A 20693-nucleotide genomic window follows, 5' to 3' on the forward strand; every position below is an offset into this window, starting at 1 on the left:
TTTGGGTGCTATTTTTTTTTCTCAAAGCACATTACATGGACACAGTAAAATATGCACGCATAATTATTACTATGGACGCCTGCGAGCACGTTGTCAATCACTGAAATGACAATATCGTTAAATTTTATAATAAATTTGAAAAAAAAATACAAGCACATGTGCCAAGTGAAAAGAACCCTACTAGTTGAGGCACATGCATTTTATAATTAATTTGAAAAGGAAATATAAGTACATGTGTCAAGTGAAAAGAACCTACTAGTTGAGCTACACTCGCTAATTTGGGTGCTACTCAATAGGAATTCGAGGACGTGTCCCAAAAAGATAAAAGAAAGGTCCTTCGATTCAGTGGCGGAGCCACCCTAGGGGCGGGGTGGGGCGGGCGCCCCAGCTACCGGCAAGCTCGCCTCAGACCCCCGGACCCCCGCTTCTTCCCTAACCCCGGTCCCCGGCGCCCGGCAGCGAGGAGTAGCGAGCAGCTGAGCACGAGCAGAGCGACTACGGCGCTGGAGAGCAAGAAACCAGGAGATGGGGATGGGATTTTCCTTCACTTTAGCCCAGGCGGCCAGCAGAGGTGAGAGGCCCATCATTCCATCAAAGCCCACGTCGCACACTCCTCCTTCCCTTAGCCCAACTGAAAATCAGTGGAATCTTGGAATCTTTTCCCATCCCCATTTTCTGAATCGACGACGCGCTAACACCCTCCGCGAGGAGCTGGTCGGGTCGCCGTCCACCAGCCGCCTGCCCCCGCGGCCCTGCGCCCCCGCCTGGCGCTCGCCTCCCACCGCTGCATCGGCCGAATTTTTACATTTTAGTCTTTTTTTTTTTAAGTTTCTCATAAATAATTCTCTGACGGAATTCAGAAAATGGACCCTAGCTCGGCACCATCGATGTTGGCGCGAGCTCGGCGCTAGTGTCCCTGGTGCCGAGCCCCTGGGTTAGGGCGAACTTACATGGAAGGAAGCTCGGCGCCGGTCACTCTGGCGCCGAGCTCGGCGCCGTTGACGCTGGCGCCGAGCATGCAGTTTCAGGCGCCGTGAACGCCGCGCGTCGTCAGGTCGATTCGAATTCGAGGTGCCCAAGGGACTCTTGGTCAAATGACCCGACCTGACGCGCACGGCCATTTACATTTATAGCCTGTTCGCTTGCTCGTAAACGATCATAAATTTCCAGCCAGGAACAGTATTTTTCTCTCACACCAAACCAGCCAACAATAAATAATCCACGATATGATACGGCCTCCCGAACATGCTAGCCTGCTCTAGCTGCCGTCTACGCCAAGCAAATTACTGCGGGGCTGCTACGGCGGGCTGCGGCTGTCGAGGACGCGCCAAGCACACAATTGCGGGCAGAACCTCGTTGAGCGCTCCGAGGCAGGCAGACGTCCCAGCTGAAAATTGCAACTAGCTAATAGTACTACCCCGTAGTACTTAGCTTCTTTTATTTTCCTCAACTTTTAATATTAGCTTCTTTTATTTTCCTCAACTTTTAATATTAGCTGAAAATTGCACCTTGAGCAGAAAATGTATATTAGCTTTCGATGATCGTACGAGCACTAGCTAGCTTGCTGCTGCTGGGTCAAAAATGCATCATTGCAGTGTCATGCAACTCGTACCTAGCTTGATTGATCCAGATTTGCTAGCTAATAAGTACTGATTAACATATCATATGGCTGAGAGTGTCGATCGATGTGGTCCTTGCAGCTAGCCCTACAGAGGGAATCATCAGAGGTCGGGTTGCGCTTGCTTTCAGTGTGTTTAGAACTGTGTACTCAGCACGCAGCTTCGTCCCTCGGCCTCACATATATTTACTTCAAGAGACCTTATTAGCTGGCTGATAAGCCCTGGCTGAAACCAATAAGCGAACAGTGAGGAAGAGGTGCATGTTACCTATATTTTTGGTTGCAGAAACAATGAGGCGTTACCTTTCTCATAAGCTAATCATTAGCAGTTAATGATGGACCGGGAGAGCATCTTCATCATTAACTCCCTGATAGGTCACTTTGACCTAAAAACGCCGGCCGACCAGGTCCTCTCCACGCCAGAATCATTTTTTGTATGATTATATAATTTATGTAAAATTCCTCCAATCTAGAGGGGGTCTTAATAATACTGACATGATTTTACCGTTCCACGAGATGCAGTTCAGCTTCATTGCAACGCGTCAAGGGTAGATCCAATAATGTTAAAATAGCTATCTCATATACATTATTTTATTCGGTAAGGAGATAGTATGATTAGCTAGCTCTCCATGAAGAGCTAAACTAATATACTTTCTTATGATTCGTGTGTCTATGCTTATATGGGTTATTTTATTTTTATTGTTTTTAAGTTCATATAAGCTAACAAGGTGACTCTATTGTTGAGGCTGTATGCTCTAATACTCCTAAGCCAAGCATTTCTAACTTTGATTACCATTTCAAAAAAAACTGTATATGTTAACAACATAAGGTTCATGTTTTTAGATTTGCTATGACAAACAATTTCATAAACTATATAACTTGTATATGTTGTAAACTATATGAGCTTTTTTTAAATGACAATTAAAGATGTAAATGGTTGGTTTAAGACAGCTGTAACAGGAGGTGTAAAAAAGAATAAAGGGAGTACAAACTCAGAGAGCACACGCACCATGAGTTGACTCCACCACAGCGTCGTGCATGTATGATCCCATGTGTACCCATCAACCAGTCCCGTGCATATGCATGCATAGAGATACCTCGATCTGCACGCGGTAGAGTATCGGCATCTAAAAATGGTACCTTTTGGCAAAGCCGGTACCGGCGCGCGAATTAGAGTCTGAAACTGCATGCTCGGCGCCAGCGTCAACGGCCATCGTCGTTTGACCAATATTCTCCCCGGGCCGCCTCGAATTCGAATCGACCTGACGACGCACGTCGTTCACGGTGCCTGAAACTACATGCTCAGCGCCAGTGTCAACGGCGCCGAGCTCGGCGCCAGCAGCGCCAGTCACTCTGGCGTCGAGCTTCCTTCCATGTAAGTTCGCCCCAGCCCAGGGGCTCGACGCCAGGGACGCTGGCGCCGAGTTAGGGTCCATTTTCTGAATTCTTTCCGCCAGGGGTCTATTTGTGAGAAACTTTCAAAAAAAAGGCTAGAAAGTAAAAAATTCGGCGGCCGACAATGTGCTGGCCTGCTGCTGGCTCAACTGATCAAGAACTAGTTTATTCTTGAAGGGCCTGTTCGCTTGAATTTATCAGTCGGCTTATCAGCTATAGTATTTTTCTCTCACAACAAAACAGCTTCAGTCGGCTTTAATACCAGCCGAACAGGCCCCACATTTGAGGTAACATCTTGTGTTTCTCGTCTACTTTTCGCCATAACGTGTGATTGCAGCGTTTTTGCCATGGTTTGTGTGATTGTAGTATTTTGAATGTGGTGTGGTGTGAATACGATACCTTTTTGGTTCATTTCCTCGTTGTACTTCACCCCATCTATATTTTTCTTCCAAGCCACTACTTCGATTCTTGACAAAATGAGAGAGAAGTCAGTTAGGGCAGTTTCAACGGTAGGCATACAACAATAGTAGTCTCACAAAAGCAGTGTTCAAGCATCATTGAGACAACTATACACACAACGCAAGCAACAATTTCTTTTTGGAAAAAGTCTAATTAACCCCCTTAACTATTGGTGGTTGTCAACTTCACCCCCTCATCTATAAAACCAGGTATTCTACCCTTCAACCTATTGAAAAACGTCTAAATGATCCCCTAAGGCGATTTTGAAGGTGGTTTTGCTGACATGGCATAATAAGAAGTCTATATAACCCCCTAACATATCAAGGTTTGACTGCATGACCCCCTTAACTATAAAAACATGATATTATAGCCTATAAAGCATCAAATAATGTTCAAATGACTCATGGGTTAGGGTCGTTTGGATACCGTATCCTACCACACTAGTCTAAACACACATGCTTGCACGCAGGTCATTGTTGCCTTCACCTCCCTACTCTTTCTAGGTTGATCCATCGCCCAACGAGCAGCATGTGACATCTTGTCTCCTGCTTCATCTCCCATCACTCGTCGATAGCATTGAGCTCAAGCACGCCACGTCTACATCGTCATCGTTCAGCCCCTCCCACATCGAGGGTTAGTAGAAGCCTGAAAAGAGTTCAGAGAGGGAGGCAGCCAATAGAACTATGTGCAAGCATATGTGCTTAGGCAAGTGTGGTGGGATACGATATTCAAATGACCTTATATGACCATCATTTGAACATTATTAGATGCTTTAAGGGATTAAATATCACTTTTTATAGTTGAGGGGTCATGCAGTCAACCCTCGATAGGTTAGGAGGTTATATAGACTTTTGAATATGCTACGTCAGCAAAACCACTTTCAAAACCGTTTTAGGGGATTATTTAGACAGTTTTCAACAGTTCGAGGTATAGAATACCTGGTTTTATAGGTGAGGAGGTGAAGTAACAACCACCAATAATTGAAGGGGTTCAGTAGACTTTTTTTCATTCAGTGTCCCTATCCTTCTTCTCTCTCCTCTTCACATGTTGCTTTTACCTTCTCTTTTCTCATAAAACTAGTAGCTTCATGCTTTTTGTCAACCAAGCTATAACATCTTCTGCACGAGACTCTGACACTTCTGTAAGCATCTAACAAGATGAGTTTGCTATTTTTGTTAGGTGAGTAAGACTGAGGCTACAAGACACGTAGGAGCGTTATGGCTGGCCTTACTGCGGTGTCAAAAAAAAGGGAAAAGGGAAAAAGAAAGGTCCTTTGATTCTTGACAAAATGAGAGAGATGTCGGTTATTGTGGTTCGATTCATTGGGTAGTTGATCTGACACAGAAAAGCAAGGTTAATAGGCCAGAGGGCCAGCCTCGATATTATGGGTTTGCTAGAACTACATATAAATGGCTGTGTCAACCGTTCAATCTGAGCCCATGTGTCACATATGGTTGAATGATTCTCATGCGTTAGATCTGTTTTTAAAAGAACAGCTAAGGGATAAGATATAAAGTGAGTGCAAAATTATTAGGTGACATGTTATAAATTCTTACTCTATTTTATAGTAATATATTAGTATACATATATTAGAATGTTTTGAGAATTTTTTATATCTTTTCTATTTTTCTAAAGATAAATCTATTTTTCTATGGTATCTATGATCTATAAATATTTTATATAAATTTATCGTATCCTAATCTGTCTCTATATATTATGAAAGCTTAGAGATATTTATTTTGATTAAAAATCTTATCAAGTATTTACCAGACTTCTTTAATAAAAAGGGAAAAAACTGTTTTCAAAATCAGTCTAAAGTAGAGGGGTGATTTGAAAAGTGGTGAGAGTTCAATGGATATAGGAAGTCTAATTTTGAAGTTAAGAAAAAAAAATCAAAACGATAGTTTAGTGACACAGATAAAACGATAGTTTAGTGACACAGATAAAACGATAGTTTTGTAGTTCCCCTTGCAGCCCATGAAAAATCGCGCCTTTGAAGGTCTTAGCCCCACCAGACCTAGTAACGCACAGGAGCACAGGCCCGCTCGGCCGCTCCCTGCCTCCCTCCTGAGGTCCCGATCCCCGCCTATGTCTCTTCTTCCGTTCGCGTTCGCTGAATCGGCCGTGGTGGCGCCATCCGCACCTTGCCATCTCGTCGCTCGGCCACCGGTGCTCTTTCCCCAGGCGGTCAGCCCCTCAGGCCCCCCTCCCCCCGCCCCTGCACCGGCGGCCTAGGCACCGTGCGCAGAGAGGGTAGGAGACTGTCCAATCTCCATCTGTTGACTGCTCACTAGTTGCTGCTGGTATGCTACTCTTTAATATTTCATGCCCTTTTAATTGTAGGTTATTATTACTCTCAATAATTAATTTTAGTTGCATTAGACACCGTACTTTGAATTGTTTATCTACTATGTTTTAGTATAAAACCTGCTTTGAGCTACTGCATTTAACTTGTATGGGACATAACGGCTTTATGTTGGTCTAGGGCGCTTTGCTCAGCCCCTCATATACTTTTTCTTGGCCCTCCGGATGATGACCTCGACTGCGTCGTGGCCAAGGTGTTCGGCAGAATGACACGCCGGGAAGTGGCAGCCTCGCTGCACCGATCGCTTGCCAGATTCTTCGTGCATGACGACCCAGAGAAATTCCACTCGCTTGTCGCTGCCAAGATTAGCCATCACAGAGCCCTGGGCTCTGCGGACCTCGCCTGTGCCCTGCAGGCGTGCAGGGGGCGAGGCAACCGATGGCCGCTCGTGCTGGAGATCCACGCGATGTCAGTCGTGCATGGCCTTGGGGCTGACCGCCTTATAGGCAACCTGCTGATTGATCTGTACGCCAAGAATGGGCTCGTGTGGCAGGCAAGGCAGGTGTTCAAGGAGCTTTCTTCCAGGGACCATGTCTCATGGGTTGCCATGCTGTCAGGGTATGCACAGAATGGTCTTGGGAAGGAAACTTTCAGGCTTTAGAGCCAGATGCATTGGAGTGCTGTTGTTCCTACGCCGTATGTTCTGTCTAGTGTGCTGAGTGCTTGCACTAAAGGAAAACTTTTTGCACAAGGTCGGATGATCCATGCCCAAGTTTACAAGCAAGCATTCTGTTCGGAGACCTTTGTGGGCAATGCACTTATTGCACTTTACTTAGGATATGGATCCTTTAAGCTAGCAGAAAGGGTATTTTGTGACATGCTGTTCTGTGATAGAGTGACGTTCAATACATTGATCTCAGGACATGCTCAGTGTGGACATGGTGAGCGTGTTTTGCAGATTTTTGATGAGATGCAGTTCTCAGGGCTCAGGCCTGATTGTGTGACAGTTGCTAGTCTGCTTGCAGCCTGTGCCTCTGTGGGAGATCTTCAAAAAGGGAAGCAGCTCCATTCATATTCACTGAAGGCAGGTATGTCTTTTGATTACATAAGGGAAGGCTCACTCCTCGATCTGTATGTGAAATGTGGTGACATTGAAACAGCACATGATATCTTCAATTTGGGTGATGGGACAAACGTGGTACTATGGAACTTAATGCTTGTGGCATATGGGCAGATTAGTGATCTAGCAAAATCCTTTGAAATCTTTTGTCAGATGCAAGCTACAGGTATACACCCCAACCAATTCACCTACCCGTGCATTTTGAGGACGTGCACTTGCAGCAGGCAAATTGAACTTGGAGAGCAGATTCATTCATTAAGCATAAAAAATGGATTCGAATCTGATATGTATGTTAGTGGTGTCTTGATTGATATGTATTCTAAATACGGCTGTCTCGATAAAGCTCGATTTTTTTTGAAATGCTTGATAAAAAAGATGTGGTTTCTTGGACCTCAATGGTTGCTGGATATGTGCAGCATGGCTTTTGTGAAGAGGCTCTTGCAACATTCAAAGAAATGCAGGACTATGGAGTTTGGCCAGATAACATAGGACTGGCTAGCGCTGCAAGTGCTTGTGCTGGAATCAAAGCAATGCGCCAGGGCCTGCAGATTCATGCTCGGGTTTATGTCTCTGGTTATGCAGCTGATATTTCAATTTGGAACACGTTGGTAAACCTGTATGCAAGATGTGGAAGAAGTGAAGAAGCTTTCTCTTTGTTTCAGGCAATTGAACACAAGGATGAGATCACATGGAATGGATTGATATCTGGTTTTGGGCAAAGTCATCTTTATGAACAAGCTCTCATGGTATTCATGCAGATGGGTCAAGCAGGTGCCAAGTACAATGTGTTCACATTTGTTTCCTCTATTAGCGCTTTAGCTAACCTTGCAGATATAAAAGAAGGAAAACAAGTACATGGTAGAGCTGTTAAGACAGGACACACCTCTGAAACTGAAGTTGCCAAGATGATCTTTTCTGAAATGTCAGTGAGGAATGAGGTTTCATGGAATACTATCATAACAAGTTGTTCACAGCATGGACATGGACTAGAAGCTTTGGATTTATTTGGTCAGATGAAGCAAGAAGGTCTGAAACCAAATGATGTCACCTTCATAGGTGTGTTAGCTGCTTGCAGCCATGTGGGTTTGGTTGAGGAAGGCCTTAGTTACTTCAAATCCATTTCTAATGTATATGGACTTAATCCAATACCTGACCATTATGCTTGTGTTGTGGATATTCTTGGACGAGCAGGTCAACTTGATCGTGCAAAGAGATTTGTTGATGAAATGCCTATCACTGCTGATGCAATGGTTTGGTGAACACTTCTCAGTGCCTGTAAAGTACACAAGAACATAGAAATTGGGGAGATTGCAGCCAAACATCTCCTGGAGTTAGAGCCCCATGATTCGGCATCGTATGTCCTATCAAATGCATATGCTGTTACTGGGAAGTGGGCCAACAAGGATAAGGTCAGAAAGATGATGAAAGACAGAGGAAATAGAAAAGAACCAGGTCAAAGCTGGATTGAAGTAAAGAATGCAGTTCATGTGTTCTTTGTTGGTGATCGGTTGCACCCCTTGTCTGATCAGATATACAAGTTTTTGTCTGAGCTAAACGATAGGTTAGCCAAAATAGGATACAAGAAAGAGAACCCTAATCTGTTTCATGAAAAAGAGCAAGAGCAGAAAGACCCTACTGCTTTTGTCCATAGTGAGAAGTTAGCTGTGGCTTTTGGGTTAATGACTTTGCCTCCTTGTATTCCTCTTCGGGTGATTAAGAACCTTCGTGTCTGTGATGACTGCCACAGTTGGATGAAATTTACCTCTGAAGTCACAAGAAGAGAAATTGTATTAAGAGATGTGTACAGATTTTCACCATTTTAACAGTGGCAGCTGTTCATGTGGAGATTACTGGTGAATTGGGCTGTAGTAAAGTATCATGTGGAGATTACTGGTGAATTGGGCTGTAGTAAAGTATCTAGAACACTTTTTTGATAGAAAATCCCCCCAATACTATTCCTAATGGGTTCCACGTTAAGATGTCTGACCTACACATATATCTGCTATTGTGACATGTATATATCTGCAAATGGATTCGCCATGGCAAAGCCAGCATGTCTAGACAAACATGTAAAGGGCTTTGGAAGAGTCATTCATATGTGTCACATGAAGTTGGGGTTTTCTATCCTTGTGGGTCTCATGATTGTCTCAACCCATTTGTTTAACCATTATAATTTGTCTTGTCCTAGATGTCACTAACTCTTTGTTACTTGCAACACTTGCTTTTTTCAGGCACCATTCATTCAGAGTCAAGTATCTAAGGTTCACTGTGTTACATGACATCATCTGTAATCATGACATGCATAAATTCCCATTGTGGGCATGGATTAGGATACTTGTCAGACTGCAGAAATGGAGATCAATATGCTGTTTACTGACTCAATCAGGTTCCCTTGAAGTGGTAACATTTACAATTTCTGATTTTTGTACCTTCATGTTTAGAAGTTCTTGTGCTTATTTCAGATTGAAGATAAAGTGCAGATGTTATGACCGGTCGGTCATATGCACGAAGGCAGAAGCCCACTAGTGGCTAGTTAGGCGCAGGAGGAATTAGGGGGGGGGGGGGGGGGGGGGCAAGGCCCATTAGTATTTTCATTATTTGCTATATATAGCTATTGTAAGGAATTGAAACAATTAAGCAAGAGCAATCAATCTGCTCGGCTTCCCTTAGGGAGCCGGGAGACTTCATAACAGCCCTAGCCTCCTCCTCCTTCCTCTAGATCGTGAACACGGCGCCCCAGCGTCATTCCTGTTTCTGTCCTCCGATCAACCATCCCTACAACCTCCGAACCATAGCTGGTAGGATCCGCAATCCTATCAATTTGGTATCAGAGATTGCAGGTGCGATGTCGGGACCCCCACCAGCCTCCACCATGCCGCCGCCGCTGCCCCCATCCACAGGGACGGGGGCACCCCCGCAGCCGCCACTTCCCGTGACGCAGCCCCTTCCCTCCACCACGCAGCCGCCGCCCTCGACGACGTCCGCGATCGTGGTCACCTCGGGGGTGGTCGCCCCATCTGCGACACCGCAGGGCCCCGTCATGACGCTCGAAGAACTGACGGCGGCCGTTCTCGAGATCGGACAGGCCATTGCGGGCATCCGCTCGTTCCTCGCGGGGCCGTACGCGCCCCAGCCGCAGCCTCAGCCCTACTACTACCAGCCGTACCAGCAGGTACAGTCGGTCCTGCCGGCGCCGCAGCCAACGTACCAGCAGGCCCTGCCAGCGCCGCCTTCGCCACCGCAGCCGGCGGCCGCTACAGCTGCCGTCTCCTACCAGTACGGCATGCCCTACGACGGGTCGGCTTCCTCGACACACCAGGCCGTGCATCCGCCCCCGTCCACTGGAGTACCGATCACACAGATCGCGTTTCCCCGGTCGCCGTCGCAGCTGCCGAGTTGGATCACGGGCATGTCAGAGGCATCGGTGTCACCCGTCTACACTACAGCGCGTTCCCAGCCCTCCGTGCCGCCCCTGCTCTACACGGGCTTGGGCGTCACGCATGGGGGCGTTCCGGCGTCCGGCGTTCTGTACGGGGGCGCCGACGGCACCCTATTCCATGGGGGTACCCTGCAGTCATCGGCGACATCGGCCACGGTGCCAGCAGCTCCTGCAGGGGGATCCTCTGATGACGGACCTCCGCCAGCGCCGCCCAAGTTCTATAAGCTGGAATTCCACACGTACGACGGTTCCGTGGATCCCCTGAATTGGCTCAACCAGTGTGAGCAATTCTTCAGGGGCCAGCGTACGCTAGCATCTGACCGTACCTGGCTCGCCTCCTATCACCCGAAGGGCGAGGCGCAGGCCTGGTACCACGCCCTGGAGCAAGATGAAGGGATGCCGCCGTGGGAGCGTTTTCGGGACCTCTGTCCCCTGCGCTTCGGACCACCACTACGGGGTAGCCGCTTGGCTGAGCTAGGCCGGCTGCCCTTCACTTCGACGGTGCAGGACTTCGCCGCGCGCTTCCAGGCCTTGGCATGCCACGCCCCGGGAGTCTCTACACTATAGCGTGCCGAGCTCTTCGTGGGCGGCCTTCCGGAGCATATCATTTCCCTTGTTCCAAACAGATCTCGGTGGTGATCTTCTTGAACTGAAGAGCGAAATCCGGGTGTGCTCTGCTCTGATCAATTGGTTGCCGAATATTTCATACATGGATATTATGGCTTGCTGCAGTTTGCTCTCCTCATGTAACTCGGTGTTTTGATGATGAGAAGAGTTTTTTATGGCCATTATCTCGTGGAAAAATAATATTTGGAAGTTAATACAAGGTACTAGATTCTGTGGCTCTTCTCAATTCTCATGCTGAATGTCGATCCATTATTTCTGTGGCACCTGGAACACTAATGTTTTCAGTTTCACTCAAAGATCTGATATGTAACGTCCATAAGAGTACAAAAGTAATGCTGTTTTTTTTCCTCTTGACATTAATGTGGAGTACCTTACGTAACATCAGTCATGGCTTTCTTTGATTTGTGGAGTGGGTAGTTGTAATGGAGGCATACATGCATGCTCCATCCAGAGGTATTGTAGTGAGATTATTATGCTATTATCCTATTAATATTACCATTTGCCTTCAAGGTAACAGTATTGTGGTGATAATATAATGCTTGAGAACTGATAGATCTGCTGGGTTGCCCTCGGCTAGCTTCGAGTTGTCTTGCTTACTTTTATTCTTATTGCTTATGCAAGCATTTTTAGCACTATTAGTTGGTCCTTTTAATGTCTGTGTCTTTCCAAAGTAGCCTGAGTCATTAGGATAGGGTCGTGGGAATTCTAGTGGAGATGACAGAGATCCACTTAGAACCTTTCTTGCAGAAATGGAAAAGCTTGTTCACTACTATGGTCCTGAAATCATTATATGTGTCATGCACTTCTAGTGTCTACATCCATATCCAGATCAGAACAGCAAATGTTATTGGTTGGAACTTGGTTTCTTTTCTTGATCAGGTGATTGACTGTGATACCACTATTTGTACTTTAAGGAAGTGTAGGCCACAGATTTAGGTCATTGCTGGAAAGAAAAATCCGATACGCTACCACATCCAGTTTCAAAACCTGCTGTGTCCACTTTTTAGTGCATAATTTTTAAAATTTATTGCTTTTAGCCATCCGAAAAGTGGCTAGGGGAAGCGTAATACGGATTGTGTGGATAAGCCAAACTTCTCTTAAAAATGATGATTTTTTGAAAGACCTGTCAGAAAGGCTCGTTTCTCTTTTCTATAGTGCTACCGGGTAACATTGCTAGGACTCATTGTCTCGTACAAGCAGATGCTACTGCCTGATTCAGTAGCGCACTAGTGCTTTGCCTTCAGCTGTACACGTTAACCAGAAAGGCCTATTTTGATTGCTTAGCTGCACTGTATTGCTAAGTGATTCAGCACCAGATATGCATTAGCAAAAATGTATATGTTGGGCAGTTGCTCAGAACTTTGTATACTGTTTCAGTTCAAAGTAGTATACACTTTGTGAACCATATTTTTTGCAGTTACATGCTGTTGAAGCTATCAGCTACTCCATTCCAAATTGTAAATTGTTCTGTTTTTTATAGATACGTGGTTTGCTAGTTCAGACCATCGAACAGAAGAATGCTCCTCTGCTGAACAACAGCACAAAACGGCCCCTGCACCTGAGCTTCACTAGCGCTGGTGCATGCTCCACATGCGCCGGCAAGGTACCGGAGGGCTCCGTCGTCCAGTAGGACCAGTCGTTCCTGGACGACACGCCGCAGGTCGGTGACAGGTATGCACTCACTTGTCGAACTGTGCTGCGTACCTGAAGTCCGATTGCATCAACCACGCACAGGGAGGCAGACCTGTACTGGCCCGGTCCTGTGCATGGATCAACCTTGCACTTTCATTCAGATTCGATCTTGACACTGTCATTAGCACACGTTATTGTGGTTGCAGCTTGCTAGAACTAGTGCATTCTTAATCGTCGTCCAGATAATTTGGCATGATGACCAAGTGCAGGTTCTTGTGCTATTGATTCTTCCCGTGCTTTGTTCAGCTTCTCACTGCCGTTCCGGGGCTTCTGGCGACGTCCACTGGAAAGAAACAGTCAAACAGATGGGGGGCATTTACATATTTACCATTATTACGGATGACATCTTACACTGTGTCACTGACACATGAGTGGAATGTTGCCGCGGCCAATGCAGGCGGCAAGCGTTTACGTCGCCGAAAGGCGGGCCGGCGAGCGAGCGCAATAATTTGGATGCTGCTCGACAGGAACTGGAGGATGTGTGACATGATGAAAACTAAAAAAAAACATAAAAGGTCCTGCGATCTTAACAAAACAAGGAGATGCCGGTTGCTGCTGGAGACATAAGGATTCGCACTTTTTTCCTCTCTGGACTCGGAATTTCGATGTGGCCTTTTGGCTGGTATTTGTTGGTTGGTTGATGAAAATAATGCCATTGCACGACGGCTTTTGCATGTACGAGTGGATTCGCGTGTATCTGATTCTGAACCAGAACATTCGATCAGCATCAGCGTTAGGTGTGTGAGTGACCGACCGTCTGAAACTCTGAATGGGGGCACACAAAAAGCGATGAAACAGAAGATGATGAACTGGATGGAAGGCGATTTGTAGCGTAATGGTGCCAAATACAAGAAAGGGGTACGATTCAGGTGTCGTCCACTTGTAGCTTTGCCAGATTGCTTGGTCCCATACTCCGATGAGCGATGAATCACATAACTCGTAAGACGTTACTGATTGCTCGTTTGGACTTTGGAGCATGAACACTGTAGCCAGATTTGGGCTAGTGACAATTTGAGTACTTCGCTCAAATTTTTGTTGACCGCGTTACTAGTTTTTTTTTTTTGAGAAAAACAGGAGAGATTGTCCCCTACTGGAAATTTGTTTATAATAAAAGGAGTGCTTACAGGAGGTCACGAGACAAACAAAGAGAAAAACAAAAGGCCAAAGCATTACTAGTTCCTAACGTAGTAGTCCATATACGCACTTATTGAGCTTAGCCGTTTTGAGAGCAATGGAAGATTCTGGATGAATCTAGGGCGTCTTAATTTTATCCATGTTAATTCTCATGAAACGCTTTATAAGTAAAGATAAATTCTAAAAATTAGACACATCTGGCATCTAATTACATGGGCTCTAATAACCATTACATTTATTCTATTTTATATTAAAAAAAAACTACCCAACTCTATCTTTATGAAAATGGATAAAGTAACCCTTACATTTATATGTCTAAAGTTACTAACCTTTGCCATCATAAATATAATTTCAAATAACCTCCTAATTATCTATAGCTGCACTTTTAAACAACCCCTGAATTTATATACAAATCGTAAAAGACGATGTAAAGTATCTTTTAATTTTGCATCTAAATTACTCACATCTGTTGATATGAAAGATAATACAAATTAGCTCCTAAATTTACATTTAAATTATATGCATGTATCATTATGAATGAAACATAATATAAAATAACACCACTAGTTTGTATCTAAATTACCCCCTATGTTGTTATACAAAAAGTAAAAAATAAACAAAAATACCCCTCAATTCAGATATATTGCTATGTGCTACTATGTAGATCAGGTAAACATACATATATTGAGAATGGTTGAGTGGGTTGTTAGTACAGACTCGTGGTAGGATCTTGATCTTATACATAGCTATATCGACAGTGAAATTGTGCATTCCAAAATCAGCTACTTTCGTGTAAGTATATATTTTATAGCACTTTAGAACCTGTTTTTTGCTTCATCTTTATACTTTTTCAAATGGGTAGTTGTTTCAGTGGAGATAAAAAAAGAGATTAGTTTTCATAGTAGTTTCAACCAAATTAAGGCCATGTTTGGTTTCCATAAGTCAGGTGACTAAAAATCAGGGACTTATAAGTCATGCTTGTTTGGTTGTAGATGACTTATAAGCTGTGGGCCCTATGCAGAAAAGGGTGATTTATAAGTTTTAAGCAGGGGTGAACCAACTTAAAACTTATAAGCAGGGGTGACTTATAAGTCGGTGGTGTTTGGCAAAATCAGTCACTTATTTCACTTTTTAACTTATAAATAGGTGACTTATTTGCAACCAAATAGGCCCTAACTTTTTCACGTTACATCTGAAAGCAGTTGTTCATAGTTGAACAAAGAGAGACTCTGTTGCGTGCTCGTAAACTCGACTTGATCCGCTTCTTTTTTTCATCTGGAACAGTGTTTTCTCTCACAGATTCCTTCAAATTCATCCAGATTCCTCTAAAATTTCTCGCAGTGAACAGGGCGTTCTGCCGATGTTTTATTATTATATATCTCTGCGCAAACAATGCGGGTCAGTCAGGAGGGGTGGCGTTGAGAGGGGAAGCTGGATTCATGCAGACCAGAGCTGAGATGAGGCCGAATGCGAGTCTGACGCACACACGCAGCGGTTGGGCGCGGGGCCCAGTCCACGTCACGCGCCGTGGCAGACACCCAGCCGAAGTGCCGAACCGCAGAACACCCGTCTCAACAACCACCCATGGAATGGATCTCCTACACGCCGGAAAGGGCACGGGATGACGAGGAAACACGCGCGACGGGTGGTGCACTGCAGCACCGGACACCGGACAGGGAGGGCATGGTCGGTGGGGATCTGAGCGGACACGCGTCCAGCCACGGGAGCGCACGCACATGTACAACGCACTGGGTAGGAGCTGTCATCACTGATCCAATACCAATAGAAACCTATAAGGAAAATCCAAAATCCGATCTGCTCGCTTGAACTTATCAGCCTGATGTATTAGTATAGTATTTTTTTTCTCTCATAATAAATCAGCAAACAGTATTTTTCAACCTGGCTTTTCAGCGAAACGAACATGACAACCTAATTCAAAATAACTGTCAAACCTTTTAAAAAAATCGAAGTCCAACCAATAGGTGGATCTAGTTTAGCAATTACAAATTAAGGCTACATGCGAACCCGTTTTTTAAACCCAGACTCTGAACTAAAACACTGTGGCCAATTTACTTGCAAAATGGAAAGAAACCTAATAAGTCTACTAAATTCAATCTAATAGTATCCATACTTTTGAAGCTTCTTTTTCGAAAATCTGAAGCTTGTCGCATCCAGTGCCATCCAGAGCTCAAGTTTTGACGCACTTTTTATCACGAAATGTTGAAATTCCAAATTTTTCTAAGTTAATTCATACGAAAAATAAGAAAATTCAGCTCCATACGCACGCGGTATGCCCCATAGTACTGGGTGACAAATTTTAGATTGGTTCCGAGTAGCTGCTCCGTTGCTCCCTGGCCACGCGCCAGGCCGTCACGGTCTGTTTCACGTCAAGCTTTCCCCGCACGCCTGGGCTCCCTCCCTCCTCGCGGTTTCCCTTTTCGTTCCCGCGCGCCTGCCTGGCTAGAGCTGGGACCTGGGCAGTGCCATTTAAGCCGGGTTATGGCACGTTTTTTTTTTAATGACACGAAATATTTTAGGTCATGCCTACGAACACGAACACGAGAGGATCTTACACGGTGGGCTACATAGTCCGGCCCGTATTTCAGACCGTGCTTGAGCAAAATGACACGTAGATACTTCTACAATTATACAATGTAATTTTCTAACATTTACTATACTATCTCTTATCTAATTCTTGAATAAATTATGAAAAACATTAAAAGATTCACCGTGCCATATCGATCCGGGCCAACATGCTTTCCGTGCCTGGGCATAACCCGAAGCGGCACGAAGCACAAGGCACGGCCCAAGTCCCACCCCTGTGCCTGCCTGGCGCGGCCCTCGCTCTCCACGGCCGCGCGCACGCGGGACGGCGTACTAGCGCAGCCACACGGATTGCCAGTTGTCGCCTGCTCAGTCACTGCCATATTTCCCAGCAACCCACTGCATAAATACAGACAACCCGAGGCCGCCCGCGCGCTCCCTCCAGAGTCCAGACACAGAGCGAGCGCGGCGACGCCGTTACGCAACGCAACAAGGAGCTAGGCGCTCATCGATCGAAGAGCTAGCACTACGCTCCGCCATCGACGCTCGCAGGCGTCCTCGCTTGGTTTGGTTCCTCGCCGCGCGCGTCCTCGTCGTCGGGCGACCGCTCTCGGCATTCTCTCTATCTGATTGCTGCGGATTGGAGGCTTTCGAGCTCCCGGAGGAGGCCGGAGCGGTTCATGGCCGTGGCGGAGCGGTTCGGAACTCGCTGGCCGCCGTCTCGCTTCTTCTTAGTCGCGGTGCTCCTCGTCCTGCTGACAGGTCAGCCTACCTCGCAACCTGTTGTGTGTTTTCCTCTCCCCCAATCGCCAGTGTGAGAGCTTTTATTTCCCTTGTATGTACTGTAAATTCCAGTTTCCCCCCGCGAAATCTAAGGTCTAAATTGAGGGATCGAACTCAATATCTTAGAATTGTCTTTTTCTTCCTGACATTTGATTTGTATGAGGCTCTGAATGGCCTGAATTTGAACTGCGCTAGTCTGCAGGTCGAGTTGGTTGTCATTTACTCCCAATGAATTGTTTCGTGCTAGCCTCCTATTTTGTTTCTTTCTCAAGTGTTTTTTATCTCACGTACCGTACGTACTCCATTGCATTGTCTAGCTAGTAGTAGTTTATACTATTATATGAATACAATCTTGAAATGTTTAGTTTAATCATGCATGGTACTTCTTCATATTTACTTTTTATTCCATTTAAATGATGTATATACTTTGGTATTTCACAAGTATGATCTGTTCCTATACTTGCCTCACCAGGTAATGGTTCATGACGCATGCATGCAGCATCTATACTTCTTTTCTTATAGATTATACGTTATTGCTAAATGGTGGTTAATAGGCGTACTTGCTGAGATTATCTTATCCAAGCTTAGCTGTGAGATCACATGGTCCCGAAGTGTTTTAGGACGTAAGGCAGGCCGCCCACTAAGACGACATCTCCCAAACCGATTCTAATCGGAGTTCCTTTTGATTCCTCAAAAAAAAAAAATCGGTATTTACCTAAGAAATGCACCAATTTGCTGCCTTTTCGAGCCAATTTGACGTGCATCTGATCTGGTTCTGAGCTGTCACGACTTTTGGCTTAAAGTTTCCTCTGGAAGGATGCATGGTTTGCTTCGTCCCTAGTTGCCAGCTAAATGTGATGGGCTTTTTGATCAGTTGTGGCCATTTGAATACAGATACGAGTATTATAAAATAAGGAGGTGTTTGATGACGTCGGTGGTATTTATTTATCGGGCTGATTCTCGATCTGATTCCCCAATCACATGACCACATGTGGACCACGCTCAACTCTCATTGGATCCTCTGCATGCATATTCTAGTAGTTAACTGTGTACGATTTTGTCCCGCAAAGATGCAGCTAGCCTTAGATTTATTTGATTGTTTATTTAAAAAAATTTGAGCCACTGACGAGACGCTTGCATTGGATTGCAGATGGCGGAGTGGCGTGGAGGAGAGGAGCTGAAGCCCTGTCGATCGGCATCAACTACGGGCAGATCGGAGACAACCTGCCCTCCCCGTCGAGGGTGTCGTACCTGCTCCAGTCGATGCAGGTGAGCAAGGTGAAGCTGTACGACGCGGACCCGACCGTGCTCTCTGCGTTCCTCGACACGGACGTGGAGTTCGTGGTGGGCATCGGCAACGAGAACGTGTCGGCGATGGCGGCGGACCCGTCCGCGGCGCGGGCGTGGGTGCAGCGCCACGTGCAGCCGTACCTCCTCACCGGCACGCGGCGCATCACCTGCATCACCGTCGGCAACGAGGTGCTCAAGGGCAAGGACACGGCGCTCAAGGCCAGCCTCCTCCCCGCCATGCAGTCCGTGTACGGCGCGCTCGCCGCGCTGGGCCTGCAGGGCCGCGTGAACGTCACCACGGCGCACTCCCTGGACATCATGGGCACCTCGTACCCGCCCTCCGCGGGCGCGTTCGCGCCCGACGCCGTGCCCTACGTGCAGCCGCTGCTGGGGTTCCTGTCCATGGCCAGGTCCCCGTTCCTCATCAACTGCTACCCGTACTTCGCGTACAAGGCGGACCCGGGCAACGTGCCGCTGGAGTACGTCCTGTTCCAGCCCAACGCCGGCGTCACCGACGCCAACACCAGGCTCAACTACGACAACATGCTGTACGCCCAGGTGGACTCGGTGTACGCCGCGATCCAGGCGCTGGGGCACACCGACGTCGACGTCAAGATCTCCGAGACCGGGTGGCCGTCCAGGGGAGACCCCGACGAGGCGGGCGCCACGCCGGAGTACGCCGGGACGTACATCGGGAACCTCCTGCAGAGGATCGAGATGAAGCAGGGCACGCCGCTGAGGCCGTCGGTGCCCATCGACGTCTACGTCTTCGCGCTCTTCAATGAGAACCTCAAGCCCGGGCCGGCCTCCGAGCGGAACTACGGCCTGTTCTACCCTGACGGCACGCCGGTGTACAACGTCGGCCTGAGGGGCTACCTTCCACCCATGGATTTTTCACGAGGCACCCAAAAGGTACGATCCCTTTCCCTTGGTCGAATTCGGCAAATTGGTTACAAGCTTTCTACATGTGATGCGCAGATTAACTGATTAGGTTAGTATATGGGTGGATGAAGGCAAGTCTAATTCTTGGCCGTGCACACCTCTGCATGCTCATTCCCATCACATTGCTTTCATTCTTTTTCACATGATAGTGAGTTAGTGACAATGGCAATGAAATGGCGATAAAACTCTGCACTAACGGTCAAAAAAAGTGACCTTTCAAAGAAAAAAAACGGTCAAAAAAAGAGGATGTTGATGCATCTGCATTGCCGGGCAAAGTTTCCATACCATACCATCTGTGCTCTCTTTTGCAAACTAACTGGGTATCACTTTTGGTGTTCTGCAGGCGGTTCGTTTGTTTGCCTTCATCCTCATAGCCATTGCATCGATCACTCTCAGCATCTCCTGAGAGCATATACAGTTGACCATTGTGGTAATGCTAATGAAGAAAGCGCGGAGGAGATTGAGGATCTCTTGCAAGTTGCAACTAGGATTCCAGTAGCAGATATAACAAGGTAAGAGTCTTATCCTGGACCAAGATCGTAATGAAATGAAATTGTCACAAAATTAGGCTATGAGGCTGTTCTTTTTATGTTGGTAGCAAAAAAAAAAAAACAAAAACTTCTGTTACCATGAATACTACTTTTACATAGTGGCTTATTTTTGCTGGCCTTATTCTTTATTACATAGTGTCCTTGCTAAGAATAATTTCTGAAACCTGATTTGGCATGTCATGGGGGGAAGAATAGAAATGGTCTTGTACGACGCCACAAGCTCTTGTGAACTAATGAATTTTAGATTCTATGTTGGACAAAAGTAGCGATTTAGTCAAGCTTGAACAACCATTTGCTAGGAGCATAAGCTTGTAGAAATCTTATTGATTCTTTTCTCCTATATATGCAGTAATGAAGTCCTCGGATAACTAACTAAGTCGACATGTTCCATCAGGGAAGGTTTAGAAGCAGAAAATTGTCTCGGGCTTACACGGCCAGCCAAAACAGTTGAAGTGATTTTGATGGCATCCAGTAGCCAAGATTGGCTCCACACTGACAATGAAGTGGAACTGACTGAAGATTGGGGACGATACGCGGCCAATGCACACATTGTTAGATAGGATTTTCTATTTAATTTATTCTTGAGATGTCTTCTTTATGCAACTTATCAGCAACTGTATATATATTTGTATATCGGTTAAACAGATAGGAAATTAATTCAGGTCAAGGCTGGCCATTTTTACTAGTTTTCTTTATTTCTGATTGTTCTTTTGTTTCTTTTTTCCCTTTATTGTAAACTCTGACAACAGTAACGAATCTGTTGAATGAAAGTTCAGGGGGTCGAAAGTTTTCAT

General features: G+C 45.9%; 1 protein-coding gene and 1 pseudogene across 2 annotated transcripts; both read left to right on the forward strand.

Annotated features, from left to right (window-relative positions):
• Positions 1-5514: 5514 nt before the first annotated feature.
• Positions 5515-11204, forward strand: LOC136498148 (pentatricopeptide repeat-containing protein At4g13650-like; annotated as a pseudogene).
• A 5588-nt stretch (positions 11205-16792) lies between these two features.
• On the forward strand, positions 16793-20693 carry LOC136497364 (glucan endo-1,3-beta-glucosidase 14-like). Of its 2 annotated transcripts, none has more exons than XM_066493158.1 (4): positions 16793-17095; positions 18267-19318; positions 19692-19860; positions 20249-20693. In XM_066493158.1, exons 1-3 carry the CDS (start codon positions 17014-17016, stop codon positions 19752-19754), a joined length of 1197 nt encoding a protein of 398 aa, XP_066349255.1. In that variant the 5' UTR covers positions 16793-17013; the 3' UTR covers positions 19755-19860; positions 20249-20693. The 2 variants fall into 2 exon arrangements, with proteins under 2 accessions (XP_066349255.1, XP_066349256.1); XM_066493159.1 differs by having other exon boundaries at positions 20294-20693.

The sequence above is a fragment of the Miscanthus floridulus genome, chromosome 12 (assembly GCF_019320115.1).
Source record: "Miscanthus floridulus cultivar M001 chromosome 12, ASM1932011v1, whole genome shotgun sequence".
Taxonomy (NCBI): Eukaryota; Viridiplantae; Streptophyta; class Magnoliopsida; order Poales; family Poaceae; genus Miscanthus; species Miscanthus floridulus.

What these genes read in the sequence shown, in the direction of transcription:
- LOC136497364 (XM_066493158.1), top strand. Translation starts at nt 17,014, where the DNA reads ATGGCCGTGGCGGAGCGGTTCGGAACTCGCTGGCCGCCGTCTCGCTTC. An exon ending in GCTCCTCGTCCTGCTGACAG is followed by an intron (nt 17,096 to 18,266) that starts GTCAGCCTACCT and finishes ATTGGATTGCAG; the next exon opens with ATGGCGGAGTGGCGTGGAGG. An exon ending in TTTCACGAGGCACCCAAAAG is followed by an intron (nt 19,319 to 19,691) that starts GTACGATCCCTT and finishes GGTGTTCTGCAG; the next exon opens with GCGGTTCGTTTGTTTGCCTT.